General features: G+C 44.4%; 2 protein-coding genes across 4 annotated transcripts in view; one reads left to right on the top strand and one right to left on the bottom strand.

Annotated features, from left to right (window-relative positions):
• The window catches only part of igdcc3 (immunoglobulin superfamily, DCC subclass, member 3), a 186,379-nt gene extending 169,666 nt beyond the window's left edge, over positions 1-16,713 (top strand). Inside the window, exons 8-14 of the mRNA XM_072278158.1 lie at positions 2,863-3,110; positions 6,195-6,359; positions 8,227-8,415; positions 9,876-9,980; positions 13,023-13,161; positions 14,089-14,299; positions 16,507-16,713. Of these exons, the coding sequence (XP_072134259.1) occupies positions 2,863-3,110; positions 6,195-6,359; positions 8,227-8,415; positions 9,876-9,980; positions 13,023-13,161; positions 14,089-14,299; positions 16,507-16,713 (1,264 nt within the window). The remainder of the gene's footprint in view (positions 1-2,862; positions 3,111-6,194; positions 6,360-8,226; positions 8,416-9,875; positions 9,981-13,022; positions 13,162-14,088; positions 14,300-16,506) is intronic.
• Positions 1-19,435, bottom strand: part of LOC140209741 (serine/threonine-protein kinase Nek9-like) — a 193,122-nt gene that overhangs the window by 27,038 nt on the left and 146,649 nt on the right. The window contains exon 25 of one of the 3 annotated variants that reach the window (XM_072278147.1): positions 14,530-14,775. The exons of the other annotated variants lie outside the window; for them this stretch is intronic. The gene's annotated coding sequence lies outside the window, so the exon portion shown is untranslated. Of the gene's footprint in view, positions 1-14,529; positions 14,776-19,435 lie in introns of those variants that run through there. 3 annotated transcript variants of the gene reach the window in all.

Here is a 19,435-nt window from a genome sequence, read left to right as displayed (position 1 = left end):
AAGGGAAGGCATTCTTTTCACGTGTTTGACCTACCTCGCAGGATGGTTCAAGAGATACGTTTCAGCTGTCCACAAGCCCCTCCCTCGTAAAGAGAGGAAGCGGCTGGCTTCAGAAGGAATCTGCTGAGGTCATTCACTGATACAATATCTAGGTCAGGAGCAGTAAGGCAGGGGATTGACAATGGGTGTTAACAGACTCTCTTTGATCTGTTGTCCTACTGCAGTTTATTAATCCCATCAGGATGAAGCACAATCAATGGGGAACTCCAGGAGCTGCAGGAAGCTTTTGCACATGAGCAGACCTGTCTATTTCAAAGTGAAATGCCTTTCATTTGAATGTAGATGCTGTGATTGAATTGTGGCAATGCGCACGTGTCTCCCATGCAGACAATGAAATGTTCACGTCTATTAAGTTAGGTTGGAAGAGAGCCCTGTATTTCCCCTTCATGTTGGAGGAGCTTTCCATTTGTGAACTAAAATGTTCTGACAAGAATTCTCATTAATATTCAATGTTCTCTGTATAGCCATTTCTTTTGCTTTAATTCAGCAGAATTAAAGATGTTTAGGAACAAATCAAGATTTAATTTGCATTTATTAGTTAAAGTAGTCATTCCAAACTATTTTGTAAGGACATCTTTCAATTCGTTGAGGTTTACTAGGTCAAAATCTTCCTAATTATGTTGAGTTCTTGTCACATAGAAGAACTTTGACAGTTCCTAAGGACATCTAAACCAGAAATGGTTGCATTAGTTCACCTGAGCCACTGACAAGATTTCAGTAGAAAATTGGCAGGACCTTCATGGAAACTAAGCGCACATTCATGGCAGCTGTAGCTTGTATTGCATTGCGGGATGGGACTTAGGAGCACTTCGCATTTCTGTTTATTTTGCAGACGAAACCCATGCGGTCACAGGGAGAGAGCGTACAAACTCCTTACATACAGCATCAGGAATTGAACCCTGGTCGCTGGTACTGTAAAGCATGCTAACCACTACACTACCGTGCTGCCCTGTCTGCACAGTACTGTATGTCAGTATCAGTAAAACTGATTCTGAGGTTTGGAATCTTAGAATGATTAGTCTTAGAATCTAGTTTAATTTAGTGCAAAATTAAATAAATTATTGGTCTGTTGAAATAATAAGTTTGGATCTAAATGACAAATGGACTACCTGTTGGAATCATAGTTAACTGTTCGAAATATGAGATATGGTTAGAATTCTTCAGTAAACACACATCAAAGTTGCTGGTGAATGCAGCAGGCCCAGGGAGAAGGAAAAGGGGGAGGGGGGAAAAAAACCCAGAGGATGGGCAAGGGGTATAGTCAGAGGGACAGAGGGAGAAAAAGGAGAGTGAGAGAAAGAATGTGTGTATATAAATAAATAACGGATAGGGTACGAGGGGGAGGTGGGGCATTAGAGGAAGTTAGAGAAGTCAATGTTCATGCCATCAGGTTGGAGGCTACCCAGACGGAATATAAGGTGTTGTTCCTCCAACCTGAGTGTGGCTTCATCTTTACAGTAGAGGAGGCCGTGGATAGACATATCAGAATGGGAATGGGATGTGGAATTAAAATGTGTGGCCACTGGGAGATCCTGCTTTCTCTGGCGGACAGAGCGTAGGTGTTCAGCAAAACGATCTCCCAGTCTGCGTCAGGTCTCGCCAATATATAGGAGGCCACATCGGGAGCACCAGACGCAGTATATCACCCTAGCCGACTCACAGGTGAAGTGTGAACATTGACTTCTCTAACTTCCACTAACATTGACTTCTCTAACTTCTGCTAATGCCCCACCTCCCCCTCGTACCCCATCCGTTATTTATTTATATACACACATTCTTTCTCTCTCTCTCTCCTTTTTCTCCCTCTGTCCCTCTCACTACACCCCTTGCCCATCCTCTGGGTTTCCCCCCCTCCCCCTTTTCCTTCTCCCTGGGCCTCCTGTCCCATGATCCTGTCATATTCCTTTTGCCGATCACCTGTCCAGTTCTTGGCTCCATCCCTCCCCCTCCTGTCTTCTCCTATCATTTTGGATCTCCCCCTTCCCCTCCCCCTCCCACTTTCAAATCTCTTACTAGCTCTTCCTTCAATTAGTCCTGACGAAGGGTCTCGGCCCGAAACGTCGACTGTACCTCTTCCTAGAGATGCTGCCTGGCCTGCTGCGTTCACCAGCAACTTTGATGTGTGTTGCTTGAATTTCCGGCATCTGCAGAATTCCTCGTGTTTGAGAAGTCTTCAGTAACCAGTTGAAAACGTTAGAATAGCTACCTGGAATCCTAGGTAACCAATTGGAATCTTACAATGAACAGTTGAAGTCTTAAGAAAAGACTTAGAATTTTAAAATAACCAGTTGAAATTTTAAATAGCTACTTAGAATGTTGGAATACACAAGTAGAATTTTACATTTAGCAGACGGAAAGGTTAGGTCAGGTTGTGGATTGAGTAATAGCAGAACAAGACCTGTCTCATGGGCTCTGGATGGCACTTGATAGAGTCCACTATTGAGCACATCTACAAGAGGCACTGCCACAAAAAGGCAGCATCCATCTTCAAGGACCCCCACCATCCAGGCCGTGCTCTTTTCTCACTGCTGCCATCAGGAAGGAGGTACAGGAGCCTCAGCTCCCACACCACCAGGTTGCAGGGTGAGCACAGAATTTCCCCTTCTATTGCTGAATGGCCTATCAATGCTCACTCCAGAAGACCACTCAAGAGTAATTATCATGGGGGTAGGAGACCCACGATTGCTAGGTACATCAGTGGGAGACAAAAAAACTTGAAAGAGAGAATTGGAAAAGAAATAGAAGATTCCTGTGCATCTTTTACATTGAGATTCATTTGGCTTCTTTTCTCTCTTTTCCTAGCACGCTCACGATAAATGGAATCTCCCCAGAGGACGAAGCAATCTACCAGTGCATTGCTGAAAATGATGCTGGCTCGACACAGGCAAGTGCACGATTAACGGTCCTCTGGGCAGAGGGGCTTCCTGGGCCCCCTCGGGATGTGAAGACCATGGCTCTCTCAGCAACAGCCATTCAAGTGTCCTGGAGCGAGCCCTTGGAGAACACAAGAGACATTATTGGTTACGTCCTACACATCAGGAAGACTGCAGGTAGGAGAATGACTGCCTCCTTTCCCACTGCCAAGATATTCAGATCACTGTGCTTATATAAATATAATATTAGATAAAATATTTCTGGGAAAAAACCACACCCATAATAGTTCTGGGGCAGGAAGTTGGAAATTGTACCACAAGATCTTCCCAAGCCACTCATTCTTCCAGAGGGGAACTCATATCAGTGTGTAATATCCACAGTAAATCACTCAAACACCCAGAATCAAATATTGAGTTTAGTCCGAAGATGCTGCCCCAGGGTAGATATGAAGGCGTTTTTATTAGGGAGAAAGTATCATTGCCCCTCTGCCCTTAAAATTATTTGCTTTTGTAAACCTAGAATTGTCTGAGCATCACAATAATCTTTTCCTTGCCCTGGAGCGTGTTTAGAATGAAACCTGTTCCTGTGCAGCCCTTAATCGAGAGAGATTAGTGCTCTGGTATAAGATTATAGTTGTTATCGTATTATAAGTGATAAGGAGACATATTCATCCAGAAATGTTCTTAGAATCAGAATGAGGACCAGGTTTATTATCACTGAAGTGCTGTATGCAGTGAAATGTGTTGTTCTACGGCAGCAATACAGTGAAACGCATAAAGGTTGCTATCCATTACAATAAGAATATAAATAGTGCAAAAAGAGAGTGATATAGTGAGGTGGTATCATGGGTTTCGTGAACCTTTCAGAAATTTAATGCTTGAGGGGAAGAAACCTTTTCTAAAGCATTGGGTGTGCATCTTCAGACTCCTGTATCTTCTCCCTGATGGTATGAATGAGAAGGGGGCATGTCCTGGTTGGTGAGCGTCCTTCGTAATAGATGCTGCCTTCCTCAGTTACCATCCTTTGAGGATATTGCCTCACTATTTTCTATTTCTTCTTGGCTATTTCAAATCTGTTCATGGAATTTACCGTGCCCATAGCTTATTTGTGCTGGCGCCTGGCCAAGTGGTTAAGATGTCGGTCTAGTGATTTGAAGGTCGCTAGTTTGAGCCTTGGCTGAGGCAGCGTGTGTGTCCTTGAGCAAAGCACTTAACGACACATTGCTCTGCGATGACGCCGCTGCCAAGCTGTATGGGTCCTAATGCCCTTCCCTTGGACAAAATCATAAAGGGGAGACTTGCAGCATGGGCAACTGCTGGTCTTCCATACAACCCTGCCCAGGCCTGCACCCTGGAAACTTTCCAAGGCACAAATCCATGGTCTCATGAGACTAAGGGATACCTATATAGCTTATTTATTTCTTCCTGTGTTGAATAGTTGCCATATGAATTTAATAGAATTCAAAGTCAAAGTCATACAAATAAGTACTTGTATGCACAGGTATAATGAAAATCTTACTTGCAAAAGCATTGCTGGCATATAGCATCATATTAAGAAACATTCACAAGAGAAAGCATAATTTGCTCACTATTTTTACAAGAAAACAAAACAAAAGCACGGAGTCCATCATCCTTCACCCATCCCCTCACCTCCAATCCTAGCTTAGTCTGGCTTTATGTGACACCAATGCCAACACTATGTGGTTGGCTTTCTAAACTGGCCCAGTGAATATAATTGCTGAAAAGTGCTCAGGGACTCAGGAAGAGAGCTCGCCATTTTGCAAGAGGAGTTACTGGAGAGTGATCAGTACTGACCCTAATTGTGATTACCACATTGTGTAAATGAACTTGTCCTGGGCCCAGCACGTAAGTTCAATTACAAAGAAAGCATGGCAGCTCTTCTACTTCCTCAGGAGTTTGTGAAGATTACGCATGACGCCTAAAACTTTGACAAACTTCTATATATGTGTGGTGGAGAGTATATTGACTGGCTGAATGATAGCCTAGTGTGGAAACACCATTACTCTTGAATAGAAAATCCTAATAGAAGTGGTGGATACAGCCCAGTCCATCACAGGTAAAACCCACCCCACCATTGAGCATATTAAACAAAGCATTGTCACAGGAAAGCAACATCCATCATCTGGGACTCCCACCACCCAAGATGGGCTCTGTTCTCGCTGCTGCCATCAGAAAAACGGTACAGGAGCTTCAGGACTCACACCGCCAAGTTCAGGGCAGTTATTAACCCTCAATCATTAGGCTCTTGAACCAGAGGAGATAACTTCACTTGCCCCATCATTGAACTGTTCCCACAACCCGTGGACTTACTTTCAAAGACTCTTCATCTCATGTTCTCGATTATTTACTGCTTATTCATTTATTATTACTATTACTATCTTCTTGTATTTGCACAGTTTGTTGTCTTTTGCACACTAGTTCAAACACCCAAGTTGATGTGATCTTTCATTGATCCTATTATGATCATTATTCTATTATGGATTTATTGAGTATGCCTGTAAGAAGGTGAATCTCGGTATTGTATATGGTGACATATGTGTACTTTGATAATAAATTTACTTTGAACTTTGATTAAACTATGGGTCTTTCTCAACTTAGAAACACTTGATTTAAGTACAGCCATGAGACTTAGGAGACCTTTGGCCCATTGAGTCCTCTCCATCATCCAATGATAGCTGCTTCATAACCCCTCTCAACTCTCCTGCCTTCTCCCAGTAACCTTTGACATTATTGCTAATCAAGAATCCATCAACCTCTGCTTTAAACAATAACCTGGTCTCCACAGCCATGTGTGGTGATGAATTCCACCCTCTGACCAAAGAAATTCCTCATCTTTGTTCTAAAGGGATGTCCTTGTATTCTGAAGCTGTGCCCTCTGGTCCTAGACTCCCTCACTATTGGAAACATCCTCCCCACGTGTACTCTATCTAGGCCTTTCAATATTCGATAGGCTTCAATGAGATCCCCCTCACCCCTTCACACTTTAACCCTTCCATTACCAGGATCGTTTGAGTGAACCTTCTCTGGACCTTATTGTTTGGGGGACCAGCGGCATGGATTTACCGATTGCAGGCATCCTGTACCTGGGAACTGAGCCCACACCAACATTTCCGATTTGTGAGCTGCTCAGGTTTCGAAAAGTTCATGAGAATGGGACTCTACTGTAACCGGGGAATGACCCTGATCCGTCCCTGCTAGGGGGCTGTCCAGCATTTTCCTGATCTTCTCTCGCTTTCGCAGATCCAGTGGAGATGGAGTACCAGGAGGCTGTGAGCAAAAGCACCCTGCAGCAGGTAGTGACTGACCTTGAGTCATCCACCAGCTACACTTTCTACATAAAGGCTTACACCTCGCGAGGAGCCAGCAAACCCTCTGAGCCCGCGGTCAGGAGTACACTGGGTGAAGGTAAGAAGCATGCGAACTGTGGGGCAGAGAGAACGTGTTACTTCTGATATACAAGTTGTAGATGACTGAGTATTGTACAGACAGAGAGTGATACGACACAAGAACAGGGCATTCAGCCCATCTAGACCATGCTATCCTGGTCTTCTGCCTAGTCCCATCTGCCAGCATCCAGATCATAGTCCTCAATACCTCTCTCATCTATGTACCTATCGAAGTGGAACTCACATCCACCGCTTCCACTGGCAGCTTGTCCCACACTTGTACCACCCTCTGCATGAAGATGCCCCTCATATTCCTCTTAAATATTTTACTTTTCACTATAAACCTCTAGTTCTAGTTTCACGCAACCTGGGGCGAAAAGAGATTGCGAGCAATCACCCCAGTCTATATCCTCACAATTTTGAACACTTCTATCAAATCCCTCCTCATTCTCCTGCATTCCAGTGAGTAAAGTCCTAGCCTGTTCAACCTTTTCCTATAATTCTGGTGCTGAAGTCCCAGCAGCATTTGTGTAAAATTTCTCTGCACCCTTTCAGGCTTATTGATATCTTTCCTGTGATTATGCAATGAGAAGTGCACCTTTGTGGCTGCTACAGTCCTTGCACTTAAGCTGTTCTTAACATGTTGTGCAGCGTTTCAGAATATTGACTGAGCGATATTGAAGAGGTGATGATATATTTCTAAGTCTGCGTGTTTGGAGGGGAAACTGGAGAGGTGCTCCTACCATGTTCCCCACTGCTCTGCTACCCCGCTGTCTGTTGGCGTGGTCAGTGCCGATGAGGACGCTGTGGGGTGTTACTTTACTGGAGTTGTGCAATGTGACGTAGCTTAGAGGTATTCACCACCAGAACTACGATAGCAGCAAATAATCTACTGGGGGTTCGAACAGTATCCGTGGGGGGAAAGGAACCGTCAACATTATGGGTCAAGATTCTGCATCAGATGCCCAGAACAACACACAAAATGCTGGAGGCACTCGGCAGGTTAGGCAACAACTATGGAAGGGAATAAACGGTCGATGTTCCGGGCTGAGACCCTTCATCAGAATCAAATGACTTTTGTCTCTGGGATTATTTCTGGATGGTACCAGAATGAAATGATTTCAGGATTATAATGACTGTTGCTGCTGATTGAAGCAAAGGTGATTAGATGAAGTGTCAGGCCAAGTGTGGCACATCATGGAACGCATTGCCCACAGTTAGAATCAAATCCTATTGCTTTAGTAACTACACTTGAAAACTTCAGAAGCTTTTACGCTAAGGATAGACTTGAGCTTTATGGAGTTATTGAACTCAAAAAGAAGTTTCTGTATGGAAAGGAAAGCAATAAACTTTTAGGGTGGCTTTCAAAAGTACTTTGAAATAGGTTGAAGACTCCACCCAATCAGGTTCTCCTTGGAAACACTTATGTCCTGCCTGAACCTCCTTAAATCTGTGACTGTCAACAAAACCCTAGATTCCACTTTCCCTCCCTCCAACCAGAATCATCTTAGTCGCTCCTATAATATTCATGATAGTGATTTCCATATGTAAGGAAGGAGCTTCTGAATTCCCTAATTTAGTGGTAACTACCCCAGAATGAATTGGAATTACGTACACTAGATATTTAATTACCACTATTTTCTTATACAGTAAAACTTGGAGATCATGGACAAAGAAAGTTGTCTGCATATAGGACTCACATATTAGCAATGATTGTCACAGTTCTGAATTAACTACCTGTCATGGTGAAAAGCTGTACCTTTGCAGTAGCTCTCCTAGCAGTACAGTGGATGATTCCAGTATACAGTGAGAGCTCAGGAATTGCTTAGCGATAGGCCCAAGGTAGCCTTCATGGTGTCATATCCTGTCCTGTCTCTGTGTTTCAGTACCGGCTGTGCCAGCTCTTTTCATCAAGGTCCTGAACAGTACGGCCATTCAGGCAGCATGGGAATCCAGCATTAAGCTCGGTCAGCATGAAGGGTTCAAGTTGTACTACCGCCGGATTCACGGGGCACACTTCACTGGGCCCGTGCTCCTTCCCCGCAATGTGACGTCGTACAACATTACACAGCTGGGTAAGCCTGATAGTGTGACCGCACAGCTCCGGCGATGGGGTGTCAAAGAGATGGGTCTCCCCCCGACTTTGCACAGCTTTGTTGGAAAATCAGTTGAGTGATGACTGGCCCGAGGATTCATTTGACTAGAGCAACAGAGTGAAAGCTCTGTGCGTGGTCCTAGCCAAACCCATTCTGACATCTCAATCCATGGCCTCCACTTGTGTCGCGATGAGGAACTCTCAGAGTGGAGAAGCAACACCTTATATTCCATTCCGGTAGCCTCCAAACTGATGGCGTGAATATTGATTTCTCCTTCTGGAAAAATACTTGTCTCCCCCTTCCCTTTTTCTATTCCCTGCTTTGGCCTCTTACCTCTTCTCATCTGCCTATCACCTTTCCCTGGTGCCCCTCCTCCTTCCCTTTCTGCTATAGTTTACTTGCCTCTCCTATTAGATTCCTTCCTAGTAATCCTTCTTCCTCTCCTCCCCCCGCCCCCACCTTTTTATTCTGGTGCCTTTCCCCTGCCTTTCCAGTCCTAAAGAAGGGTTTTGGCCCGGAATGTCGACTGCTTGTTCACTTCCACGGATGCTGCCTGACCTGCTGAGTTCCTTCAGCTTTTTGTGTGTGTTGCTTTGGATTTCCAGCATCTGCAGAAACTCTTGTGTCTATAAATATCTTTGTCAATTCTGTAATCCTTGTAGGAAGCTGATCTGTAGGAAGCAAAATTATCAGTACCGTGTGAGAACCGTAGCCCAGCCCAGTATCTCTTTTGATCTTGGTTTCCTCCAAGAATAAACTTAATAAATATACTCTCAGAAGCGGTTGTAGGTGACTATTTTTCTTGGGCTCTGTGTTATTACAAACCAAACAACTTGATGATATGATAACTGTTAGCCCATGTGTATACACTGTAAACCAGGATTTGTACATTTTTGCAATTATAAAACACTCCTGAAGAATTCATTAATTTTTTTTCACATTGCTAAATCCCTGTCATCAATATATTTTGTGATATCAAACATGCATTTTGCTTTAGGAATGTAGCTTTTAGAATATGGATATTGTGGGTATAATTTAATCCTATTATACTTGTTCATAGACATGTAATATATAGTAATCCATGTAAATTTTATGAATTTCCAGTTGCATCAGTGACATAACTGTAAATTCAGAAAATGAAACTAAGATTATCAAAAACTCAGATGGGTGGACGGGGAGCTAGCTTTGATTATGCAGTCATTACTGATTGTTGTTAGAAAACTAGAAAGCTGACGTTTATTTTTAAATGACTGAAATTATTTGAATTTGTTGGTGATTTTGTTAAATATTTGAAAGGAATGCTGAACTGAAGCAAAAACGTAAATGAAACATTTGCAAATACCATGGGATGTGAGCGGAGACCTGTGGATTTCACTGTTACCTTGGTTAGCTCTCTAGTTGGAGAATATTAATTGTAAGCTGACTGTCTTTTACACCAGATCCAAAGATTGCCTACGAAGTGAAGCTTCTAGCTTTCAATCGCCACGGAGATGGGAATTCCACGGTGCGCTTTGTGGCTCTGCGAGATGCCGCTGAAAGATCTGGTGAGTAAAAGGAGCTAGGAGGGGCATTGCAGGAATTTGCACCAAGATACGTACAGTAGGTCAAACATTTGGTTAGTTTTAGGCCTGATGTCGAATTAGTCTCTGTTGAATGTGTTGGTGCCAGTGTTAAAGACCAGGAGTTGAAGTTAGAGACTGGACCTTCATGCAAACCACCCAAACCAGCCTCTCCTCCACAGACTACATCTACGCTTCCTGTTGACTCAGGAAAGTAGCCAGCGTAATCACAGATGCCTCCCATCCCACCTGTTCTATCTTCTACCACTTCCTCTGGGCAGAAAGTACAAAATCTTCAGAACACATACCACCAGGCTCAAGGATAGGTTTGACCCTGCTATTACCTGGCTCTTGAATGCACTCCTTACATGCTAAAAAATGAACTCTTGATCTTCCAATCTATCTTATCTTGGCCCTTGAACTTCATCTCTCTCCCTGTACTTTCTTTGTAACTCTAACACTATATCCTGCATTCAGTTTTCCTTTTTATGACCTCAAGGTACTGATGTGTGGGATTGTCTGTCTGGATGACTTGTAAACAAAAAGGAACACTGTATATTGGTAGATAATGATATTAATAAACCAGTTCCTGCTCCAGACTGACAGTCTGGGTAGTCTTGAGAGGTTTCTAGCTGAATCGAGGTCTGCTGGTTTAAATGATTAGTGAAGATCCAGGGGCACTCCTTGACGAGGTACCACGGTGTTGCAGTTAATAGAGCTACTGCCTCACAACTCCAATGACTAGGGTTCAATCCTGACCTCCGGCCCTGTCCACCTGGAGTTCGCAGATTGGTAGTTTTTAAGATCACTCTGTGAATGTCTGGGTTTCCTCCGGGTCTCCCCTTGTATACCAAGGGCATGTGGACTGATAGACCAATTGACCAAGGTAAAATTGCCGCCAGCATTAGCTGAGTGGTAACTACTGAGGCACGGGAGTGTCAGATGGAGGGAATGTGGGGAGAATACAGAGCGATTACAGTAGGATTGTTGTAAATGAATACTGGATGGTCGGTGCACATTTGGAAGGCAGAGGGACTGTTTCTGTTTTTGAAATTTATTTATTTGTTTGTTTATTTATTTATTGCTTGATTGATCGATTCATTCATTCATTCATTTAGATACAGCACAGAATAGGCCTTTCCTGCCCTTCGACCCCTGATTTAACCCGAGCCTAATCACAGGACAGTTTACAATGACTAGTTAACCTATTAGCTGGTACCTCTTTGGACTGTGGGAGGAAACTGGAGCACCTGGAGGAAACCCATGTTGTTATGGGGAGAACGGACAAACTCCTTACAGCTAGCAGGGGGAATTGAACTTGGGTCACGGGTACCGTGAAGTGTTATGCTAGCCACTGCTCTACTCTGCCACCCGCCCCCTCTGCCAGTGCTGCATAACTCAATAAATCTGTTCTCTGCTGCTGCCAAGAACAAGATTAATTGTTCATTTATTTTATCGTTCTTTGGACATTCCTTGCATAGAATGGTTTCAGTGTTTGAAAGCATAACAGTATTCACTTTATTTCAAAAATAAAGTATTGTGTGAAAGTAATTAAAGATATTTATAATCAGATTAATCAGCATGCAACTTCAAAGGTGTCAGTAAATACAAATCTTGCCATGCGTCCTCCACATCCTGTGAGCAAATACACTATTCAAGTGTTATTACTTGAATATAGAGTACATTAAATCTTAAGTCGATAATTTCATGACAACCAATAGAATTGCAGTCATAGAACCTGGATTTGGGGTTGGTTGCGAGGTGGGGTGGATTTGTTTTTAGAAAATAGAGGAATACCAAAAAAAACATATGTAAGGGGTTATAAAGAGAAATGCTAATCGGCCATTTGGTTTCAAGATGATTAGGTGGGCAACTCTAACTGTTAATCAGACAACTCTAACTTTGTTCAGTACTGTAGTAATTTTACATATTGCACTGTACTGTTGCCGCAAAAAATAACCAACTTCATGGCATACGTGAGTGAAGATAAACCTGATTCTGATATGGGTCTCTGTTGTGGACTGAAAGTGGGAATGGGGCAGGGAGAGGGGAATCATGGTTGGGAAAAGGGGAAGGAGCGGGAAGCACCAGCGAGGCATTCTGCAATGATCAGTAAATCAATTGATTAGAATCAAATGACCTTGCCTGGTGTCTGAGGGCTGGGTGTGTCTGCACATGTGCCACCCCACCCCATCCCCGTCCCTGGCACTCCTTCACTGCCACCTGTCCCACACCCCTCCTGCGGCACTCCGTCCTCACCATTCCCAACATCCTTAGCTCCCGCCAGATTTGCATACTCGCTGTCTGCTCCACTTTGACTACAAATACAGTACTGTGCAAATGTCCTAGGCACAATATATATATATATGTCCCTAAGGCTCTTGAACAGTACTGTACTTTTAAAAATTGAACAAGGGAAGAATAAATATGAGGGTTCCAAAATGAATTAAGTGGGATCTTCATGGTAACAGAGTTGAGTGTGGGAGAAGGCACGTCATAGTTGGACTGATAAGAGAACAACGTTCAGAAGAGAAAAATCCGTAATGACATTTATAAAATAGAGATAATAGAGTGCCATGCAGAGAGATAGGAAGCTACAAGTGAAAGAAGAATTGATTTAGCAGGCACACTAGTGTAGCGGTTTGCGTAATGCTTTACAGTGCCAGCGACTGGTGTTCGATTCCCAGCGCTGTCTGCGAGGAGTGTGTACGTTCTCCCTGTGACCGGACAGGCTTCCTCCGGGTGCTCCGGTTTCCTCCCACATTCCAAAGACGTAGGGGTGAGGCTGATTAAGTTGCCGACATGCTATGCTGGCTCCGGGAGTGTGGCAACACTTGTGGGCTGCCCCCAGCACGTCTCTGGACTGTGTCAGTTGTTGATGCAAGTGACTCATTTCACTGTAGGTTTTGATGTTCCGGCGTACGTGTGAAAATAAAATGTACCTTTGTATTCGACCAAGGCAGTGGGAGAGATGGACAGTTGACAATAGAAAGGGATTGGACTAATAGAAGACATTTTGTTTTACAGTTGTGAACACTCCCTGTGACTGCCTGAAAGAGGAACAGAATAGCAAGACGTCCACGACTGGCATTATCATTGGAACCCACATTGGAGTCACCTGCATCATCTTCTGTGTTCTGTTCCTTGTTTTTGGATACCGTGGAAGGTATGCGTACACTCCTAAGTCTGCCGAAGGGCACGGCTTCTTCACAACACTATCTAGTGGGCAGATTCTGCTATGCACAGGGGAGCGAGAGAGAGAGAGTGTGTGTGTGTTTGCATGAGCATGTTTGTGTGTGTGTGTGCGCGTGTGTGCGCGCGTGTGTGTGTGTGTGTGTGTGTGTGTGTGTGTGTGTGTGTGTGTGTTTGTGTGTGTGTGTGCGTGTGTGTGTGTGTGTGTATTTAGATCAGGGGTTCACAACCTGGAATCCACGAACCTCTCAGTTAATGGTAGGGGTCCATGGCATAAAAAAGGTTGGGAACCCCTGATTTAGATGTGTGGCTGTGCATGTAAGTCTTGAAGAATCAGAATATGCAGGAATTGAAATTTGGTTGCTCTTGGCTGTCTCTTAACATGTACACGCATGCATGTATGTGTATGTCAGTGACATGCCTACTAATGACGGTAGGAAAGAGTGTAGTCCTGTACCGCTTGGCTCCCTCCCATTTCACCCACCACTGCATCTAGCTTTCATGTATATTATGTATATGCTGAACATACTGTATGTAGGGAATCGGGGCGGCACTTTGGTATCATGGTTAGCACAACGCTTTACAGTACAGGTGACCTGTCTTCAGATCCCCCACTGCCTGTAGGGAGCTTCTATGTTTCCCCCGGTGACCATGTGGGTTTCCCCTGGGTGCTCTGGTTTCCTCCCACAGACCAAAGTTAGGTTAGTAGGTTAATTGGTCTTTGTAAATTGCTCGACGATTAGGGCTAAATTGGGGGATTGCTGGGCAAGCAGAAGGGCCTATTCTACGCCTTATCTCAATAAATGAATAAATAGATGCCTAAAAGGCATACATCAGATGTGAGTATTGATATTTCCATGAATTATGAACTCAGCTTGTCGTTTGGGGCTTCTGTTTGTAGGCTGCTGATGTGCAAAAACGTTGAAGATGGCTTAGCAACCCCTCAGGCTTCATCCAGGGCCCAGAGAAATTCCCAAGGACTTGTCCTGAATGGTGGAGTGGGGAGAGGCAGGGAAGAGTTCACAGCCAATAGGAAGATGGCTGATATAAATGAGCTGGAAAGACTGTTTCCTGCATCACTTCCTAATGACCATCAGCACAAGGCAATGACGGTAAGATCTGCTTGGCGAGGTTCATCTGAAATGCAGTCAACCTGGCTGTCCCATCCAAAATCATACTAGGTAGCTTTAAAGTATACATGAACGCAGCATGGATTTTCTCTCCACTAAAAATACCCAACAGACGTAGAGTTGTTAGGGAGAGAAGTGAAATTGAGATTGAACCCCATGATTCATCCTCAGTTATATCTCCTAAACATTCTGCACCATGTCCCCCTTCCGAAGGGTCTCGGCCCCAGATATCGACTGTTTACTCTTTCACATAGATGCTGCCCGGCCTGCTGAGTTCCTCCAGCATTTTGCGTGCGTTGCTCCCCCTTCTGAAGTTCTGGCTGCTGACTACGATGCACAGCCACTCCTGTTGGTGCAGTTTATCATGTGTGACTAAGGCCCAATTTCTGCTTGGTTCTTTACACAGGATGACTCTCGTCCGCATTGTAAGCTGAGTGTCCCACGTGAGGTAGAGATCACTGTTGAGTGAAAGGTGGAAGGCTGACATTATAATTGTTCTTGCTACCCCGTGAAAAATCTGTTAGATTTACTTCTTTCTGAGAAAATATTTTTGCAGATATTGGTGTTCAGGTGTTAATATGTTGATATTCTCAATGATGCCATTTAATATCAGAGAATGTATACAACAGCAGTCCCCAACCACCGGGCCACAAAACATGCGCTACCGGGCCGTGAGGAAACGATACGAGTCAGCTGCACCTTTCCTCATTCCCTGTCATGCACTGTTGAACTTGAACATAGGGTTGCCAACTGTCCCATGTTTGCCGGGACATCCCGTATATTGGGTTAAATTGGTTTGTCCCGTACGGGACCGCCCTTGTCCTGTACTTACCCCGCTAAGGTAAAGCGTTCTTATGAAACCTTTCGTGCCAAAATGGCGTGAAGCGAAGAAGCAATTACCATTAATTTATATGGGAAATTTTTTTGAGCGTTCCCAGACCCAAAAAATAACCTACCTAATCATACCAAATAACACATAAAACCGAAAATAAATAACACTAACATATAGTGAAAGAAGGAATGATATGATAAATACACAGCCTATATAAAGTAGAAATAATGTATGTACAGTATAGTCCTGAAGATGAAGGCAGGTGGGAAAAAAATCGGCACGTACGCGCATGCGCACATCAGATGGCGCACGTCATGCATGCGCACACAGGTGCCCGCGCAAGGCTTCATGGTCATGGTGGTCTTTCATGGGGTAAAGTGTCCCAGGATTTGAAAGCTACTTTTGTCCCTTAGTTTGGAGTGAGAAAGTTGGCAACCCTAACTGTAAGAGACATGTTGAGGTGAGTTTAACCCTACTTGAACAGCGCTCCCCTCCGTGGTTGGCCGGTCAGCAAGAATATTGTCAATATTAAACCGGTCCGCAGTGCAAAAAAGGTTGGGGACCCCTGGTATACAATATACAACCTGAAATTCTTACTCTTCACAGACATCCACGAAACAGGAGAAAACCCCAAAGAATGAATTACAGAAGAAAAACATTAGAAGCCCCCTGCCCCCTCCCTCACGCATAAGCAACAGCAAGGCATCAACTCTTCCCCCACCCACCCCACTTGTTCCAGCAGGACTCACCACCCACCAAGCAAGCAATAGCAAAGTCCCCAAAGAGAGATCATGATCTGCAGTTCGACAGGAACCATTGCTCACCCAGCAGTTTGGCAGGCCAGAGGCTCTCTCTGTCTCTCTCACTTAGAAGGGAGAGAAAGGTGTCTCCCCCCCTTCTACAGCCAGAGAGGAGACCATCAAGCGGCTCGCTGTTTCAATGTTACGGTCTGAAGCAACTTTTATTCGAGCAGACGTGACTCAAGAATCAGCAGACTCTCCACCCCCCCATCGAGAGAGAGAGAGAGAGAGAGAGAGAGAGAGAGAGAGCGCAATTGCATGAGTCCAGAGGTCTCCAAAAGCCACACCCGCTGTCTCAATGTTCTGCTCTCCCGCGATGCTTCTCTATTTTATTCCTAATTTATCTATTAAATTATAATATTAATTCCCATAATTATAATATTGATTCTCATATTTCCTGATGATATAGAAAGAGGCAGTTCAGCTCACTGAGACTGTGCTAGCTCTCATTCAATGAGTGGAATGTAAGGGCACGAGGTCATTCTTATGCTTTAAAGTAACAATTATGTCTTTGCTTGTTTCCTCCTTCCCCTTTTGTCTTTTTCTGTATGCAACAGTCAAGTATCATCTCACCCATCCCTGAAGAGCAGCCCAGTCTGATCTGCCAGAATTCTGTATTCCCACTGGACGAGATTATTGCGACTCAGGAACAGCACGCTACCTTTGAAACTGTTGTGCAGTGCTCCTTAGACTGCCCTGAATTAAATGTGAAGCAGCTCAGCTTTCCAGCCACAAAGGACAACAGTTCACTAACCACAGAGTGAAACCTCGAGAGGCCAAGTCTCATTGCCTACCTGTAGACTTATTGCTGAAAACGACATGGTAATATTTATCAGTTTCAAATCTGTTGGCCTCTGTGCTGGAGCTGTCAGGCTCAGGTCAGCTCTTACGCTTCTGTGGTGAAAATCAGGTCTGTCTGTATCCTCAAAAACTCAGGCACGTTGTAATGAAGGTTCATGGGTACAGTTTGTCTTCGACCCATGCGAGGATACAGGTGGGGCCTGCCCACATCATATTTTCGCCATTTGCTAACATTCGTCAGTTCGTTGGCCTGCTGTGTTCTGCAGAGTTATGCGTTGCTCCGAAGTAAAATAACCATCACCTTCACTTGAGCAAGGACACAGCAGGTCTCCATTGCAGGGATTCAGTAGACTTTTCTTAGTGTATCCAATCTCAGCCACAAGTTCATTAGATTCAGCTACAGATTCTTCAAAAGCAAAAGTGACTGGTGAGGCCTACATGTAGGCTGCTAATAAAGACTTGGAGAAACAGCTCAAAGAAAAGTTTGCTGATTAGAAACTACCTCAACCGTATTGAATGTCCTCTAAGGAAGCTGTTCCAATTGGTATCTTCCTTTCTGAAAGTAGAATAGAACTTGATCAGTAACAGATGCAGTGCTACCTCAAGGCCTCACTCATCTGCCATACGTCCCGAAAGAGAAAGCACTTCCAAATATAAAGAGAAACATTCTACCTCAAATTTTATAGAACTCCATTCTGTGTTGTGGGATTGTTTTCCTTCATTGTTGTATGTGATGATTTAGCCAAATGTCCAGTGTGCTTCAAGGATGAGGCATGGAAGTGTTGGTCATTGCATTTTTTTTTGTATGTTACACTGTATATAGCCATGTCTTATGTGTTTGCATTATTTTTCACATTACAAAGGTGTTTATTCTTGTTGATTGTAATGGTCGTCAGAGATTTGTTCTGTTCATGGTTCTTTACTCAAGAACACCACCAAAGACAAGCTTCTGAAGAGAAACGAACAACGCTCTGACTTTCCGTTGAGCACGTAGCTGAGCGGAGCCAGCCATCATCCTGGTACACCTCAGTTCGATCGGAGCACATTCTAAGCAGGAGGACAACAATGTGGCCAGTGTTGAGTCCGACATTCCCAGCCCTGACTCCAACCAGACCTCCCAGGATTTCAGTAACATTCAAAAGAATCAGCAAGCCCCAGAGAAGAAGGTTCACTGCTGACATCACGCACTTCCATTCAGCCTCTTTGTGTGGTGGAGAGTCATTGATGCCGACCGGCCACGTGCGACGTGGGGTAACAAAGCAGGACGACTTTCACCGTGCCGGTTGAAGCAGAACCTCGTGCGGGGTGACCAGGCCAGGGGACCTGTGTCAGCAGAGTTCCTCCAGAGGAAAAGAACTGCGTAAATCACAAACGGGAAGTCAAATGTTACAAGAAACTCTTCCCTAAGGCAAGCCTGGCTTAGGCTAGCTGACCTCTCACATTGACCTCTCTGGACGAACAGCAGTGTTTTAATGCAAATGATCATTGGTGTTTTGTACATTTGCAGTTTTATCATTCTTCAGAGTTTCTGGGTGATTCTGATGCCTGTGTATCTATGCTCTGTCTAAGTAACTGTGATATATGTGGTGTGCATGGGTCTTTGTGATGCTCACACCACTGTGACGACACTGTTTTTGTGCAGCTATTTGCTAGTGTTAAGTGGAAATGATTAGTTTCTGTGAAACCTTAATTCCTGCAGTTTTACTAGGTGGCATGAAGTCAGTTATCTACCTCAGTATTATTAGCCAGATCCTCCTGGTGATCTCGTCCCCTGCAACCTTGCAATACACTGAGACTAATCAACTTCAGATTTTAATTTTAGATCACGAGCCCCTAAGACATAATGGTAGAGTTAGGCCATTTGGCCCGTCAAGTCTGTGTCGCTGTTCCATCATGGCCGATTTATTATCCCTCTCAACCCCATTTTCCTGCCTTTCTCCATAACCTTTGATGCCCTGACTAATCAAGAACCTATCAACCTCCGCTTTAAATATACTCAGTGACAGCCTCCACAGATGCCTGTGGCAAAGAATTCCACAGATTCACCACCCTCTGGCGAAAGAAATTCCTCCTCCTCTCTGCTATAAATGGACGTCCCTCAATTCTGAGGCTGTACCCCCTGGTCCTAGACTGACCCACTGGAGCAGGGGTTCCCAAGCTGGGGTCCAGAGACTCCGCGGTTAATGGTAGGGGTCCGTGGCATAAAAGAAGTTCGGGAACCCCTGCACTAGAAAAAAACCAACCACAACACCCCCCCCAACACACATAAAATTATTATGAGCCACTTAATGTGAAAATCATGTCTACAAGTGGGATTTTACACTCTTTAGGAGCACCAATGTCCATTTGGATCTTCCAAACATATTTGTGACTGGGCAAGACTTTTCCTTTTGTACCTAGAGTTAGGCGTTAAAACAGGCCCTGTGCCCTTCCCATGAGGAACTTTGTACTGAGCTCAGCTGCTGGGTTATTGTTCTGCTGAATGTTGGGAAGTGAGTTGGACCCTGAAAGGCTCATGCCCTGGTATCTGTAATGCAGCAGCAGTCAAGGCTGCTCTGGAGGGATAATTGGGTGGGTGGAGATGTAATTCTCCACTATGTAAGTGTATCCACCTTGTCTTGCTCAGATTCCATGGCGTGAATGGTCCCAAGGCACCCGTGTATCAAGGTGCCAGCATTGACCTTA

This window comes from Mobula birostris, chromosome 14, assembly GCF_030028105.1.
Source record: "Mobula birostris isolate sMobBir1 chromosome 14, sMobBir1.hap1, whole genome shotgun sequence".
Classification (NCBI taxonomy): domain Eukaryota; kingdom Metazoa; phylum Chordata; class Chondrichthyes; order Myliobatiformes; family Myliobatidae; genus Mobula; species Mobula birostris.
Note: the sequence above shows the minus strand (reverse complement) of the source record. Positions and strands in the feature narration are given on the sequence as shown.